The sequence below is a fragment of the Tribolium castaneum genome, chromosome 2 (genome assembly GCF_031307605.1).
Source record: "Tribolium castaneum strain GA2 chromosome 2, icTriCast1.1, whole genome shotgun sequence".
NCBI lineage: Eukaryota > Metazoa > Arthropoda > Insecta > Coleoptera > Tenebrionidae > Tribolium > Tribolium castaneum.
The window spans coordinates 5,292,869-5,310,994 of NC_087395.1; the positions used below are offsets into that span (position 1 = coordinate 5,292,869).

The 18,126-nt window shown below is 29.5% G+C and overlaps 1 protein-coding gene across 2 annotated transcripts in view; it reads left to right on the forward strand.

The window, feature by feature from the left end:
- The first annotated feature begins 296 nt into the window (after positions 1-296).
- LOC659947 (uncharacterized protein) overlaps positions 297-18,126 on the forward strand; it is a 48,188-nt gene continuing 30,358 nt past the window's right edge. The window contains exon 1 of one of the 2 annotated variants that reach the window (XM_008200949.3): positions 297-534. In XM_008200949.3, coding sequence (XP_008199171.2) covers positions 457-534 — 78 coding nt within the window. In that variant the 5' untranslated portion in view covers positions 297-456. The remainder of the gene's footprint in view (positions 535-18,126) is intronic. The other variant, XM_966213.4, reaches the window with a different exon arrangement.

Sequence of the window (18,126 nt, forward strand, 5' to 3'; positions counted from 1 at the left end):
ATTTTCAGTAACTGAACGGAGCTTCTGAAACCGACTGAAATGCGTGCGGACTTTTAGAGGGCGGCTGTAGTGGCGCTGAAATCGACAAGTTTGCGGTCGATAGACACAGCACTGCCTCTAACGGCTTCAGGAGCAGTTATTTTCAGCGCCCGTTTAATTCTAAATTTTCAGCAAAACTTGAAAAATTGTTTTTTCCTCTTTAATTCCAATTTTTCAGTCAATGGTTGTACGTAGAGGTGAATATGTTCCGTCCGGAAATGAATTTTGCTATTGTGGTGGTAAAGCATGGTCGTTTGCACCGTATCGAAACTACTTTCCGGAGATCCCAACGCTAGCACAGACGAGCAACTCTTAACTTTCATTCCAGTTAAATTAACACAAGAGAATGGTGCAAACGAGTGTGTTGTAGTAAAACAGTGGTCGTTTTTGAACATGTGATTGTTTGTTTACGTCGAAATGGGTGTCAAAAGTAGATTTTGTTCCGAGTGGTTGTTCCGGATTTTTGCGTTTTTGGCGATAGGATGGGTTCCGGAGGTGCGTATTTTGTTTGATTTAAATGAATCATGACTTTCTCTCTCAGTCACACATGCTCAAAAATGTGCGCAATTTTTTCCGGACATCCGGAGTTTAATCGCGATAGCGCCAAAAATTTACGTTTTGCGTAATGAACGCTCAAACGGGACTTTGGGCAAGGTGCTCTTTTTTGGGTTTCTGTCGGTATTCTGCACACGGTAGGTTTTTTGACAAAACGGGTTATGAACAAAATTAAAGCTGCCAAAATTTCCTATCAGAAAGCGTTTTGTGTTGTATCTCAAATCATTAACCTAACTCTCTAACTGGTGCCACTCATAAGAGACTTTTTGTTATTTTTGGTAATATTTTAAAAACGGTACATTTTTTTAAAAACGGGTAATGAAAAAAATCCAAATCCAAATCCAAAACGGTACTTAAAATTTTATTATAGTACTTTGAACAGATTTGAAGAAAAACTAACTAGATTTCTAAACAAGTGTCAGCAAACACTCAATAGGAGCTTTTTGTTTGTTGACTTTTATAAAAAGCCATGTTTGTAAACCAAAAGAGTGATAAAAAATTTGATTCAAGACGGGATTTTTTAGTTTTTTACTTCAATCAATTTTTGAGATATTCACTGACAAACTAACCTAATTTTAAAATTAGTCAAAAAAATTTTGGGGAACTTTTGTTGTTATTTTAAAAAGCGATAAGTACGTTTTTCGATAAACAGTGATGACTAAAACTAAAGACGATATATTTAATTTTTTTGTAACTTAAATTGTTTCTGAAGTAGTCTAACTAACCAAATTTTCTAATAAGTTAAAATAAATGATCAAAAAACACTTTTTGTTTTTTTGTAATATTTCGAAAATGGTAAGTTTTTAAACAAAACGAGTGATGAAACAACTAAATTTGTCGCAATTTGCTAGAATTTCAATCCGTTGTCGAAACAATTGTTGACAAACTAGCGAAATCTCTAAGTTAGTCAAAACGGACTTTATTTTTTTTTTTAATTTTGAAAACGATACGTTTTTTACCTTAAACAATTTTTAAGATAATCGCTGACAAATTAACCAAACTAGTCCCAATGAAGACTCAAAAAGGTGTTTTGACAGATCTTTCGACAAACGCGTAATAAATAAAACTAAAGCTGGTGAAATTTTGCTACAAGAGGGTATTTTTAGCTTTTTTGAAGTTTTTTAATCTCTTTTTGAGACGACATACTAATTACATTTTCCAGCTCGCCAATGAACACTAAATAGGGTCTTAGTAGTTTTTTGTTAATATTTCGAAAATGTTGTGTTTTTCGGAAAAACGGGGCGAAATTCGCTACAAGACGGCAAATTTAGTTTTCTGGTACTTCAGATAGTTTTTGACAAACTAACAGATTTCCTAACTAGTCAAAATAAACAATCAAAAGTGGGTTTAAATTTTTTTTCTAATATTCCGAATACTGTACGATTTTAGGACAAAACGAGTGATGAAATAATTTTTTGGCGCAATTTGCTACAAAACAGTCTATCACAATTCGTTTAAGAGATAATCGCTGACAAACTAACAAGGTTTCTAAATTAGTTGAAAAAGTCTTTTTGAATTTATTGTAATGGTAAAAAAAATATGGTAGAAACACAGTCAAAAGACTTTGTGTCTTTTGATATTTCGAAAACGATACGTTTTTTGATAAATAAAGTAATAGACAAAATCAAAGCTCTCAAAATTTTCTATCAGACAGTATTTTTAGTGTTTTTGTATTTCAAACAGTTTTTGAGTTAATTGCTGACAAACTAACAAAATCTTCTATCAAGTCCCATTAAGAAGTCAATAAAAAGTTTTTGGTTTTTTGTTGATATTTTGAAAACGGTATGTTTTTTTGTTTTCTTGGTATTATTTTGAAAAAGATACGTTTTCTGACAAATAAAGTATAAGGAGAGTTAAAGCTCGTAAAGTTTCTTCAAGATTGTAGTCTCTTTTGTACTTCAACTAATTTCGCAGATTTTCGCTAAAAAGGTTTTGTGTTTTTTTTCCAATATTTTGAAAACGATACGTCTTCTGATAAATGGTGCAATAAGCAAAATGAGTTTCCGCAAAATTTTCTATAAAATGGTAGTTTAAGTTTTTTGTACCTCAAATAGTTTTTGAGATAATCTCGAAAGCGATACGTTTTTTGATAAAAGGAGTAATAAGAAGAATTAAAGCTCGTAAAATTCTCTTCAAGACAGTATTTTTTATGTTTTTTTTTTGGACTTTAAACAGTTTCTGGATATTCGCTGACAAATTAACCAAATTTCCCAACTAGTCAAAATAAATGTTTTCTTTTTAATATTTCAGAAACAATACGTTTTTTGATAAATGGTATAATACGCAAAATTAGCTCGCAAGATTTCTTATAAGATAGTATTTTTAGTTTTTGCTTACCTTAAACAGTTTTTAAGATAATTGCTGAAAAGCTAACCATTTCCTATCTAGACCCAACGAACACCCAAAATGATTTTTTTGGTTTCTTATTGAAATCTTGAAAACGGTATGTTTTTACAATAAAGGAGTGATAAACATTAGTTTTGGAGATAGCCACTGACAAACTAACCTAATTTCTAAATTAGACAAAATCAATTTTGTTTTTTGGTACTATCTCGAAAACAATAAGCATTTCGATAAAGAAGTCATGTGGTAAGTTAAAACCGCTGAAATTCTATTCAGGATGGTATTTTTACTTTTTTGTACTTCAAATAGTTTTTGAGATATTCGCTGACAAACTAACCTAACTATAGCTCAAATGAACACTCAAATTAAACTGTTTGTTTTTTCTTAATATCTCAAAAACAATACGTTTTTAGACCAAAAGAGTAATAAACAAAATTAAAACTGACGGTATTTTTAGTGTTTTTGTACCTCAAACAGTCTATTACTGACAAGTATCATCTAATTTCTAAACTTGTCGAAGAGGACTTTTGGTTTTTTGATAATATCTCGTAAAGAATGCGTTTTTCTACAAAAGGACTAAATTAAATGAATTAAATTAAAGCTTGTAAAATGATATAGTGGTATTTTTACTTTTTTGTACTTAAATGACCCAATGTACATTTAAAAGGGATTTTTTGTTTTTTTGTTGATACCTCAAAAACGTTTTTCCACAAATTATGTGATGTACGAAATTTTTAGTAAAATTTTCCACAAGATGATATGTTTGGTGTTTTTATATCCTAATTAATTTTTGAGATATATTCGTTGACAAACTAACCAACGGACTTTTGGGTTTTTTGTTAACATTTTGAAAACGATACGTTTTTGGACAAAACCAGTAATGAACTAAATTTAAGTAGCTACACGATGGTGTTTCTAGTTTTTTCGTATCTTAACCAGTTTTTGAGATCACTGCCAAACTAACCAATTAAACGTAACTAGCCAAAAATTCTGTTTCTATTCTACAACTTGTAGACTGTCTCTATGACATAATAAAATTATCTAACAATAGCTTCGTGGAAATTGAGTCTTCCCCGCCTTGCAATTAATCTTCAATTTAATTATTTGCAATCGTGTGTGGTCACTTTTACTGAGAGAAAGTGGCGAATTTTTGAACGCTTTCGCTCGATTCTTTTGTGTCCCGTTATGGAAAAATGTTTAATTTTTACAAATTGTTTGTTGCTGGCTGATATGTTAATGGTGTTCGATCACGAGACATTCAAATTTATTGTAATTGCCGGCATTCCTGATACAATCTGTACAACACTCGAAATGAAAGGATCATTCGTTACTTTGCCACAAGGCGATCAAATCGTTTAATTAAAATAATAATAATAAAAAACTTCTTGTGGGCAGACTCCACCGGACCGCACCTTTTAAGGCCACACGGCAAATCTTTGCGATATATTATCACAATGATGACGCGTTGACCTATTGTCTTTTTCTCATGACTGTTATTATCGGAATTACTCGTTTTATTTACCAGAGTCGTGACAAATAAATTGTGAAATGTGAAGAGCCACGATTTTTCAAACGCCAACCAATTAACGGACGTCAGGCATTTGCATGCCAATGCTATTTTTTATGGAAGGTTTCAAAATATTGCAATAAAGTTTCAAAAACACCACTGAAAGCTTGACGGAGCTTTTGCCCAATTACCAAACATTGAAACAAGTCTCGCTGGAATTTCATTATTCGTTTCCTGTCACGTTTTAAGGAGAAATCCGATTTTTTACAACATAATAGATTACTTATACATGTCAACATTTGCTTCAAGGTTGGTTCTTCCGACGCATTCTTTCGGTTTTTTCTTCTGTTATTACACATTAAATATTATAATGGAGGTGGCAACCATATGATGCAATTAAGTTTTTGTATCCTCTCTGAATTAAAATTTGCGGCTTTTTGCACCTAGCAATTAGATGAAAGTAATTTTACTACAATTAGACACATTCATGCGTAAGATTACTTTGGTTGGAGAAACTTTTTTCAAGCGCAGCTCATTTCACTTTACAATTTCATTAATGCAGATTTTTCTTTACTTTGGCAAATTAATTACCCGAACTTTTTTATCAAGAAGTTATAATCAGCGTTTGATGAAATAGTTTTTTGTCCTCTTTTGCAGCAAAAACTGTGTCAGTTTTATTTGGATTCAGGAAACGTTTCTGTTTGGGTAAAACGAATACATTTGCTAGACGGAATTTTAATAAAATCTTGACTGCATGAATTTGTTCACACACAAAATGCAAGAGCTCGGTCAAGTGATTTTAAATTTGATCGTCTGGAAAAGCTATTTCCGGTTGAGTATGACGAAGTTTTCAGAGAAAATGTCTAAGGTTTTCTAAGAGTTGATGATGTCAAAATAAATAACTCTTATTTATGACTGTGTACCGAATAAATTTGCGCTAAGTCAAGGTCACAAATTGCACAAAATCAATGAGTCAAACTAATGTGTAATGAAAAATAGAACGTGAAAAGTTAAGTAAATTAATGGGCATTTACTCTAACTAAATGTTAAGTAATTAATAATTATTCTTGGAAATATCGCATCCTTAAGCATTGTTTTAATTAAATTAAGTAAAGTCATGCAATCTTAATTAATTATATAATCTTACATTTAAAAGCTTTATTACTGAAGTTAGTGACATATTTACGTATTGTTAAGCATTTGAAAACAAGTATTTTGTGCATATATTACAGGCTTAGCAATATTTCGTATGTGAATTTGTCAGACGAGTTAAAATCACATATAATTTTTCCAAAAAGTGGGTAATTTCTTCAGAAATTTTTATTAGCCCACCTGTTGGGAGCCACTGTGTGGCTTATGGTAGTTTATTAACAGTTAACTTTTTCATGAAACAAAATGGAGATGGGCGTATAGACGTTTTGAGAATTTTTTAAAATTGCGGCTAACAACTCCTTCTTTGCAAAAAAAATTTTTTTCATTAAATTTAATAACAAAACACAAATAGTGAAGTAGAAGAATAACGTAATGGACCGAGAAGTTTACCTCTGCTGTTTTGTCAATAATATTAAAATTTTCGCTAACTTTTATAATTCTTATTCAGCGGTTCTCAAAATTTGGGACAATTTTTTGGAAAAACTAGCATTTTTGATTTGCGTAAGTTTATTTATGTATCAAGTTGTTATTAAATTACTATTGTAATTAGGTAGTCACATTAGTACATGTCCAAAAATATATAACTTTGGTTCACCACCCAGTGTGTACCTAATAAAAATATTAAGTTTGTGGACTTTAAGTAGATCTATCTGATAATAAAAACGGCATGGCAATAATTCAAATAGCAAACAAGTTATATACCGATTTCTTGATTATCTGGTTAGATTTTATTTAATTTAATATATATATATATATAATTTGTTTTTATAGATGTTTGTTTTATTTTCGAAGAAATTTTTGAGTATGTTATTTTTCAACTAGTTTTAATATGCAGTTTATTTTTTTGCAAACATTTAGGTGTCAAACGTAGTCAGTAAAACTAAAAAAATAAATTATCTAATTTTACTAAATGCCAAATCACATAATAATATGTTTTTTACCTGTTTGCTGAAATTTCTTCAAATAAGCAAGGCAAAACAAAAAAATATGTACTTTTATTTTGATATTTTTGTATTTCTTTACTACTTTTGTTTATGTATTGTTTTTTGTTATTCTTTCCCGCCTTTTAAAAACTTTACGCCTTACTTATTTTGATGAAATCTCTTGAAATAAGTGAGCTCATGACTCAATAAAGAGCTAAATCTCTCAAAATTAGCGGAAATAAGGTAATTTAGATCTGCTTTGGTAAGTTTTTAGTTTGTTTTGATAAAATCTTCAAAATAAATGAGTTTTTGTTTCATATCTCTTTATTTTAATCGCTCAGAATTGTTTGAAATGACGTTATTTTTTGTAGTTTTTATGACTGTATATCTACTAAAGAATTTATATTTTTTTAGAGTGAATTTTTTTTAAGTCAGAAAGTTTGAAACTTTTGTTTAATTTTTCTTCGAGCATTGTACCATAATTTGTCTTCTATCAATTTCTCTGTCACGCCTACATCACGTTGTTTCATGAAACGCCATCTAAATTGTTTCTTGCATGCTTCTGAATTCCAAGCGATTTAATCATCTCTAAGCCCAAAAAAAGGTAGAGAATGACAGCAGTTATATCAGATCAGAATATTCATCGCATTCCTATCTAAACACGAGTTTACTTTACAGTTTTGTAGAGCTGATTTCTCACTCCAGGTTAAACTGAAGCGCTTGAAATTAGCTGAAATCGCGTTTTTAAACAACAATTTCATTAAAATTTTTCAACTTTAACCGATGTTTCTTTTTATAACATGTTAACATACTCTATCTTGGCTGAAATAACATGCTGACTGAAAACGAAATTTTTATTTTTTCGGCCAGATTATTTCCTCTAAAACGTGCTCAATCGCTGGCAAATACTTGGTTTGAACAAAGTTATTTTTTATTTCAAATTTGTTTTGCCAAATTCTTTTTATTTGCGTTCTAAACCGTTTTCAGCTGGCTTAAATGGCATTGTTACGACTATTATGAGTTATGACTTACAACAACAATTTTTGTATTTATTTCATTTGTGTTTTACCAATTTTTTACTTAGAATAATTTTTTATTCTAAAATTTTCCAAACTGTTTCGCAATCTGTGACTTAAAACAATGTTTTTTCTTGTCTCAACAAAATCGTTTGATTTGAATAAATTTCTGCCTCAAAAACTTGCTAAATGGTTGTAAATAGAGTTATTTTTAACATTTTATTATTCAATGTTTTATTGTATTTATATTATATTATTTTTTTTTGAGTTATTTTTTAGTTGTAATTAAAAGTCGTGATTCTATTTATATTCGAATTTTAAATCGTTTTCATTTGTCTGAAATTACATTATTATATTTCAAAACGATCTCCGTAATAAACATTTAAAATGTCAAGATTCTGAAAAAAAACAAAATTTTGAGAAAAACTAAAGATTTTGAAGAAAAAAATAGAAATAATGTTTAATGATTTCAAGTAAATTAAGACTTTAACCAAGACAGTAACCCAAAAACTTGACAAGATTTTTAAAAACACTGAAGATCTTGAAATTAAAATAATCTTGCACCAAAAAAAAAATGTTATAAATAAATTCTTAACATACTTTTTAAGGTTTTGATATGATTTTCCAACTTAAGGAAATATGACTTAAAAAACTTTTTTTGGAAAGAGACTACAGAAAGAATCTAAAATCCAAATCTTAAGCTCAAAATTTATAAATATTATTCAACTGTGAACAGGACGAATGAAAGTGACAAACTTTTTTGGAATTGCTTGAAATGGCATTATTTTTATTTAAAAACGGAGATTTTCATTTTGTTTCATAAAAATCTCTCGAACTGAGTCGATTTTTGATACCAAAATATACTTAATTACACTTTACTGGCTGATATAACGTTGTCAACTTTTAAATAAATTCAGATCTCAAGATTTATAATCGTAATTATCAGCTTCGGAGAAAATCAAAATTTTGAGCAAAGATTTTGGAAAAAACTTAAAATAGCATTTGAAGATGTCAAGAAAACAAAGAGTTTAACCACATCATTAACTCACACGAATTTGACAAGATTTTTAAAAATACTGGAGATCTTGAATTCAAAACAACCCTGCCTCAAAAAATTGCCATAGATAAATTTTGAACAATTTTCAAAAGCTGTTGATATGATTTTTAAACTCGAAACGTGGTTGGGAAAAAAATCTAACACTCAAATATTGAGCTCAAGATATATAAAGAAAGTGTTAAATTGTTGAAATTTGCTTGAAAGCGTTAGCTTTATGTAAAAACAACTTGTTTTGCCAAAATTTATCGACTTGAGTCAATTGTTGATTTTCAAACATACTTAATTATTCTTTCTTGGCTGAAATAACGTTAATAGCGTTGTTATAGTCTGAAACAACTTTTTTGCTTTTAGCTGAAATGGCGTTGTTATGAAGCACCAACGACTATTCACTTGCTAAAATTTCTCGATTTGTGTCCAAATCGTTTTCACTTAGCTGAAATGGCACTCCTTTGATCTAAAACAAAGCTTTGTGTTTGTAAATTTCTCAATTTAACTTTAAAGTAAGCAATATATTTTGCCTTGAAATGACCGAATTCAAATGTAACGGTGATTTAGTGACCTACCACCGCAGTGCATTAACCGTTTCTAGATTGCAGCAATGTCAACATTGGTTTGTTTGTTTTTTCTCTCTCATTTAAATTGCATTATTTAGTTTATTAATGGTTTCGCATGCAACAAAACGTAACAAATAACGTTTTGTGCATTCGGTACATTAGATCCCGCCGTGCGTTTCTAACGATTCGTTTCTTCCGCCATACGTACCGCAATTATTGAAACGATCTACATCTCTAATGAACAACCAATTAAAAGTCATTACTGTTGAAGCACAAACTACGTAAAGGTTTTAATGGTCACATGTTTCAAACGTATGTCAATTATAATACCCATATCTTTAAACAATGTCACTTACAATTTGATATCGGAACGCCTCCTGCTAACAAAGAAATTGACTTTAATCCGGGAACTGGTTTAGTAAATGGCATTTTCTAACCGCTTTCACCTTCGATTTGCGAACGACATTTCAGGAATGAATTGCAGGATAAACGATAAGATAATAAGTATAATTACCAACACAACAGCAACCAAATTTTTGAAAACATTCTTGGAGTTAAAAAAGGTCAGATGTGCAACAATAATGTTATGATGTTTGTGAGCAAAAATTGCCTCAAGTTGGTTGAAGGGACGTAATTTCGACCCAATTTGGTGATTTTTTTATTTTTACGTGAGATTCAAAAACTGAAACCTAATTCATAATGTTACAAGATAAGAGTGAGCTCAAAACCAATCTAGATTGTGCTCGAAATTTGCTGAAATGAAGTAATTTGCTCTGATTTAGCAAACTTTTAATAGATAACTGCTTGGAGATTGCTGATTTATATTTTTGATTAATATACTTAATTTAATAATATAATAATTATTTCAGAATAATATCAGGCACTTATTAGTGTTGTTATTTTTATAAGAAATTAAGTTGGAATACTGAATAATGCTGAGGCAGAGAATTTTAGACTCATCAATTTTTCTCATATCTTCTGAATCAGTTTCCAACTACTCTTAAATCAGCGGACGGAAAAATCAATTAGGAAATGTCACGTCAAAAAGTGGTTTACGTTTTAGATAAATCGCTTGAATTTGTTTGAAATAATATAAATTCGACGTAATTTGCACTTTTTTTTGTAAAATTTGTTGAAATATGTAGGTCTCTAACTAAAGCATGAGCTGCTATACATTACATTACCTAAAGTTAGGTCTGTAGATAATAAAGGAATAAGCAAATAATAAATACCTGTATGGGAGTATAGAAATGATTATTAGTTTGTTCCCATTGTAAGTATATTTCTTGATTTTTTCATTTAGGTATTTTTGTGGCTAATTTTGACAAAATAGACATAAATGGTTAAAATAACGTAACTTGGTCCAAATTTGGTAATTTTTGTGTTTGTTTTGACTAGAATTCGGTTAGCACGTGATCTCAAAAATATTTTTGATTGCTGAAAATTATTTAAAATCATGCATTTTGCTCGGAATTTAGCTAAGTTTCCACGAAGATTGAAATACGTATGGAAAACTATCTATTCTAGTTTGAATTTAAGTAGACAGGTTATACGAAACCTAGGAACAAAGTTAAAAACATTCTTTAAGTGAAAATAAAAAAAAGTTTTAATATTATCATATCCATTATCTTCCCATGTACGCATTTTTTTCTTTGATTTGCTCTGTTTTTTTTCTTCTTTTGACTATAGCTTGCCTTCTTTTTCTTCTTAATTTGTTTCTTTCTGTTTTTTAGTGGAAGTGGGTTTCTAATATTCTCTGTTATTTGTCTTCTTTAATCTCTGCCTTTTTCCATTCTTATTCTTGGTTTATGTATCACTCTTGACTATTATATCTTATTTTCTCTTTCTACTCCTTTTTTTTTCTCTTTGTTCAGTGTTCTAATTTTCCACTCATTATCCTTTTTTAAGTCTTACTTATATTATCTCTCCTGTTCTCTTTATGTTTTCCGGCTCTGTCATCGTTTCTGTCAGTTTTAACTTTCTTTCTTATAATTTCAGTCAGAAAAAAAATCAGGAAGCATTTTAACGCCTATAGAATTTTTTTTAACGTAAGAATCTGTAACTTAAGGAATGATTGCTTAAAATCTCTCAAGGTTTTTTTAAATATCTTGTATTGTGAATAATGAACTGTTTTTAAGATATAGCTTTCGTAAGCTCCAGTCAGACAAAAAGTACAAAATCAATTTTTGTAAAATTTTTATTTGACGTTTTGAAGTGAATTTGTCGAATTAATTTTTGTTCGGCCAATTTTGTGTATTGTGACCTAATAATAGACTGGCTGTGGATAAAAAATATAATACTATTAATCAACGTCAACAAGCAACGTTTTAAAAAGGCCGTTTTTATTCAGATAATTTTATTCTATTAAATAAATCTTCAAATGTGGTTTAGTAACAAGCGTGTAAAAATGATCGTAGTGGGTGTTGGCTAGATCAGCGTATATCTAAATTAAAGTTCCTTTATTGGGAGAGTTGGGACACTGAACGTCAAACCGAGCCAATTTTGTATTATGTGGATAAGGTATATATTTCTATCCTTTTTTATTAAAATTTTTGTTAGTAACTTATGTCAGAGGTTTATGTCGAAAATAATTTCAAGGTTATAATTTTTGTCAAATGCATAAAATGACATAATTTTACGTCAAATTTAATCAGGGATGTAGAAAACGTAGAAATTTTGGGATTACTATTTAAAAAAAGAAAATAATTGAATACCTACCAATATTAATGTTCACATTTCTGAAATTTTTCAATATTTATTTTAATATTAAATACATAACTTAAAACATACTTCAATGCTAAAAATGCTTTTCTTTCAATCACAATTTTTAGTTAAACATCTCGTTCCAAAAATTGGTCATCAAGAACCCTTCATATTTCCTGACGTCTTTTTAAATTTTCTAAAAAATGATATTGAAGATATTCTCGTATGAAAAACGTAACAAAATCGTGAATTCCCAATAACTTTATAATTTGAAACAGTAGCTAAAGTACACGTAGACAAGTTCAACTTTCCTAAAAATTAGAACCAATTTTGAGTTCAAGTACCTACGTATTTTGTAAATGCATAGACAAATTCCCAAAATCTCATAAATTTTGTACATAACATTATTTCGACAATCCACTTTTCCAAATGCTTGTTAATAATAAACATAAAACTTGGCAGGAAAGGTTCAGTTTCTCTTTCTTTCATCGATGATTACCATTTCTTAAATTTAAGGAAAAAATGTTTATGATGAAGAATTTAGACGTAAAATTCTTGTACTTACAAAGAAATCTCTTTTAAAATTTGGGGTTTATATAAAAAAAACTGTGAATTGACGACGACTGCCAGTCTAAACCATTTCTAAACGCAGTTAGTCGACGAAAAATGGAAACATTTTTTGACAAATTTATTTGGCTTTTCGCCAAATTTCAAGTGTAACACCACTGATTTCTATCCCAATTTGTTTTTTTATACATTCCAACCGACGTATATGAAACAAAATTTCGAAAATTGACATTCATTGTCCCAACTCTCCCAATATAGGAACTCTAATCTAAATTAAACTTACACTGGCGTAAGCAAGACACACTAGAATGTAATTTATTTTTAGACGCTTGTTGTAGTACTACACTTTTTCTTATTTTGTTGAAAGTCGATATTATTTTAAAAAGGATTCTTTACTGCTTTTTTCTTATTTCTTTTTATTTTTTATATCAGTTTTTGTGTTTTATAATGATTGTCAAACATAGATGTAAGAATAGTTATTACTATAGTAATTATTTATTATATATTCTGCATTTTTTGTAAAATTAATTAGTTACGTTTATTTATATTTCGTTTCACGTCATTAATATTATGTTGAATTAAAAAATTACATTAACGTTAGACAGTGCCATAAAAACCAAATTCAGTTTTTTGTAACGTTAATTAGGTACTTTAAACGTCAAAAATTGGTAAAACGATTAAAGATGTTTTTTTGTGTTTTTTTTTAACGTTTATGTTACCTATTACATTAAACGTTAAAAAAACGTAACCATACAACCAACTAACAACGTTGTAAATTTTAACGTACTCATATAACGTTTTATAAACCGTTGTAACGTTAAAAAAACTTCATCTCTACGTCTGTGTACTTGCTGGAAGTCTAGGTCTCAAAAAATTTCGGGCATGTACACGTATACTTACTTTAGATTGATATTTATCATAAAAAACTTGACGAAGCTTTCAGAAACAGTACTTTTATTTTTTTGTAACTATTTTTAATGTTGTTGATAAAAACTACATCCAAATAAGCAAAAAATACAGGTTGTTTCTTTTAAACATAAGTTTGAATTTGAATGTATTTGTGCAGTTTCTTGTACGTTTGAAAATAATATTAGTTTACAAATGTATAATATTTTAACATTTAATGCTGAGTAATGGAACTTACTATCTCGCTGGGAGATTCTGTATAGAGGAGAAATATATAAGACGAATACTAAAATCCATACAAAAGTAACGACTTACGACATTTTAGGAACTACCTGTATATGAGAAACAATTCAACATATTTTTTAGAAAAGTGTTTAATTCTAAAAATCTCAACAACTTTATGTAAAATAACCTTGATTTTAATTTTTAATTTGTTATTAATGACTGATTTAACAGTTAAGTGAAATCTTTTGGCATTTTTAACCAAATATCTGCTACGATTTAAAACTTTAGAATCTTTTTTTTTAGTTTTATTTTATTCATTTATTTGTCTCTTATGTGGCCTTTAGGCATAAAATTTGCAAAACCCTTTTCTGAACAAATGTTTCAAATTGTAAGGCCTTCAAAATAAAAATGTTTTTTTAAATAAGTTAGTTGCAATAAAAATCGTATTTACTTCATGCAAATATAAATAAGGGTGTTTTGATCACCCTGTGTAAGTAAGACGAGAGGAAAAATTCCGGATTCATTAGAAATTCCAAGAGTTGCGCTTCCTCCGAATCGATATTTGATTTAGTAGTCGTTTTACGATTGGTGAAAAGTGCAACAATTTTACAACAAAGTCAGGAGTCTTGCAGACTTTACCAAATACCTCCTACTTCCCCAGTTTATAAATGAGAAAACGTGAGTTATACCCGTCAGTAATTATAATTACGCTCCAAACGCAAGTTTAAAATTTTTTTAAACGATGTTGCGTTTTAATCACACAAAAACTGTTGCGGTATTAAATGTTGCAGTGGTTTGGAAATTAACTCAAGAAAGTAGAAAATTGCTTTTCTCTTATGACCACATTTTTTTTCTACTATTTCACTTAATTTTCCGATTTTAGCAACAATCTGAAAAAAGTGTGAAATGTTTTTACATGAGCAGACGCAACGAAGCGTTGGGCATAATTTTCTTTGGTTATACAATGCAAATGCTCTGCATTAACATTGATGTTCATTCAAAATCTGTTCTGAATACTTCGCTCCGTTCAGGTAATTATTTTACATGAATTGCTCTTTGTGTTAACAGCAGGGAATCATTAAATCAATGAATCAATCAAGAGATATTGTAAACATTTTAAACTCGCATCTCGGGGCATTGATTAATACAAGAAAATTCCGAACAAAGCCATCACGATTCAATCGATTCCAGTTGTGTAACAAAACGAAAATTCAACAATTTTTTATCGAAAAAGTTGTGTAAGATGATGAAGAGAGAACGGATTATTAGGAAGTTGAAAGAAAATGTTGTACAAAAACAGAAATTAGGTATAAAATCTGGTAATTTAGGTTACATTTTTTCGTAATTCCTAATACTGGAAAAATAAAAAGATAATTTTTATTGCAATAAATTCCATAACAAAACAAACAAACAAACAAACGACATGAACTACGTTTTGTCAAAAACTTAAAATTACCTATTACACAAAAAAAGCTATAAAGAGTTTAATTACCTAAATTACCTAAATATTGTTCTAAATTTGTTGTAAAATTAGTTTGTTTTTTTTAAGAAAAAAGAATTCATCTCAACCTAGAAAACAACCTTACTGAATGGAAATACATACAAGGTTATTCATATTTGTGCGACAAAAAATGAACCTCAAAAAGGACCTATAAAATGATGCTAATTGAGATTATAAGTCGTGTCCTATCGAAACTGATAAGAATTTTACAGCCCTGGGAAATAGGGGTATGGAAAGACGTTTTTGCACCATAACTTTGGAATCATTTGACCAAATATTACAAAACTTAGTAGACTTACTAAAGAGAACATGCCTTTTAATCTGGTAATTATGAAAACCGGATACATCCATCCAGTTTCCGGTTGCAGCATTTCCGGGTCACATTTTTTGTGTTTTTCTAATTTTTTACCCTCTTAACACTACTTTTTTATTGCCTAAATCGATAGAGTAATCAATGGCGAATAAAAAAGGTATAACCTTTTACACCGCTAAAATGCACCGTTTAATAGTTATTTTAATTTAAACAGAGGCATGCACTTGACCAAAATAAAAAAAGTATACATTTTGAGCAAACGATATCCGTAGCAACGAAAGTGCATCTGCACTCAAAGCGCTGACAAGTACTGTCACACACTTGTCAACTTTAACTTTGGACAATTTGGGGCTCTAAATTGAAAAACAAAAGGGTTTAGTTCAGTCTCTTAACCTAACCTACAAAAAATTTAAACCAATCTGGTAGCAGTTTTCATTGATTAATTCACCGAAAATTCACAAAAAAAGTATTAGTCGGTACCTGATTATTTGTTCCATTCTGTACGTTTAATACACCAAATTCCGAATAAAGACATTAAAACTCTTAAAAGCGTACCCCTACTAAGTGGGTGCATCTACTCGCTTGTCTTCCAGACGCTACAATATCGCTAAATGAACCACTCAGTTCACATTATTTTGTAAAAAACCAAATTATTATTTTTGTTATTTTTGACTGGATTTGCATTTTGTATTGTTTTTTTCTAAAATTTCGGCGTTGTTTTCAAACACCTGCGCTGGTTGTACGTACATACAAAATAACCTGTAAAAATTATCAACATCAAGCTTGAGTTTTTACAGGTTATGTCGTCCGTAAGACCGGCGCAGGCGTCCGTAGACATCGTTAGCTGAATTTCTAGAAGAAAACAATACAAAAAAAGTGCATGCCTCTGTTTAAATTAAAATAACTATTAAATGGTGCATTTTAGCGGTGTAAAAGGTTATACCTTTTTTATTCGCCATTGATTACTCTATCGATTTAGGCAATAAAAAAGTAGTGTTAAGAGGGTAAAAAATTAGAAAAACACAATAAATGTGACCCGGAAATGCTGCAACCGGAAACTGGATGGATGTATCCGGTTTTCATAATTACCAGATTAAAAGGCATGTTTTCTTTAGTAAGTCTACCAAGTTTTGTAATATTTGGTCAAATGATTCCAAAGTTATGGTGCAAAAACGTCTTTCCATACCCCTACTTCCCAGGGCTGTAAAATTCTTATCAGTTTCGATAGGACACGACTTATAATCTCAATTAGCATCATTTTATAGGTCCTTTTTGAGGTTCATTTTTTGTCACACAAATATGAATAACCCTGTATTAGTGCTAAAATCAGGCATTCAATTAATATTTTTATTTTGAGCAGATTTTTAATTTAGAATTTATTGTATAGTTTGTCACTAATTAATTTTTCCAATTCCTGAAGTTTATTTTACAAAAATTGCTTCAACAAGTGACAGGTCTACTGTTTATTGTATAGTTTGTCACTAATTAATTTTTCCAATTCCTGAAGTTTATTTTACAAAAATTGCTTCAACAAGTGACAGGTCTACTGTTTTTAATTTTGTTATGCTATTTACTATAATTTCAGAATGAGAAAGTTATTTGGTTTTCAAAGTGGCTCGACTATGCAGGGGCTTTTTAATCTTTAGAAGAGAAACACTAAAATGAAAAAAAATTTAAAAAATAGTATATAATAGTAATTATATACGAGTTATATGAAACGTTTTATAGTGGTACGAATGGTTTTGGAGCACGACGAATGAGTGCCATAATGAAGTCTTATAAAACGAGTGTAACATACTATTTTTTCTACTTTTTATTTTTGTTTAGTTTAACTTATCTAAATCTGTTCAAACTATTTTCTTTTTAATTTTGTTAATTATTCAGGCTTTATCAATAGAGACTTGACTCTGTTGTCAGATCGCACACTAAATTACAGTGATGACTGTTGAAACCCAGCCCAGCATTGCCAATACAACTCTTAAAGATTTACTAAAAGTAGTTGCATAAAAGTTCTCTTTATGAAACTACTTTCGGTTTCACACCATTTTGTGAAACTAAAGTAAGAAAAAAGAAATTTAAAAAACAGGAAGACTAATATTATGTAGATCAAAGTGACTGAAAGAGCGATTAATTAAAAAACATAAAAACTACGGAGTAAAAACCTTAAGAAATTGAAAAACTGAAATTATAAGACAGTGAAACAACAAAAATCTGCAAAATTTAGGAAATGAAATAAAATATGGGAAATTAAGAAACTAAAAAGCTGAAATACTGAGAACAAACTTAAAAACTGTATGACTGAAACACTAAGAAACTATAAGATTGAAAGACTGGCACCCTGAGAACATAAAAAAATAAAAAGTTTGTTAAAAGTTAAATAACTTGAAAAAGTTAAATGGAACATCTAACGTTTTTGCTTCTCAAAGATTATTAAACTGTCTAAATAAAAACCTAACTCATAAATTTCCATTAGCCAAGTTAATAACTATGAAGATATACAAATTTTTGACCTAATTTGATACTTTCTTGGGTTTGGTGAGGGATTCTTGCAAAACAATTGAGTTTTTGCTTAAAAATTTGCGAAATGTTTGAACTTAAACACAAACGAATTATGAGAATCAATATTTATTAAAAACAAATCGATCGGCAATTTGTCCACGATTTTTAAACCTAAGTGTAAAAGAAATTGGTAAATTACTCATTCCTGGGACAAATGAGACACCAGTGAACCGGTTTAAGGGTCATTTTTATAAAACGAAATTTTG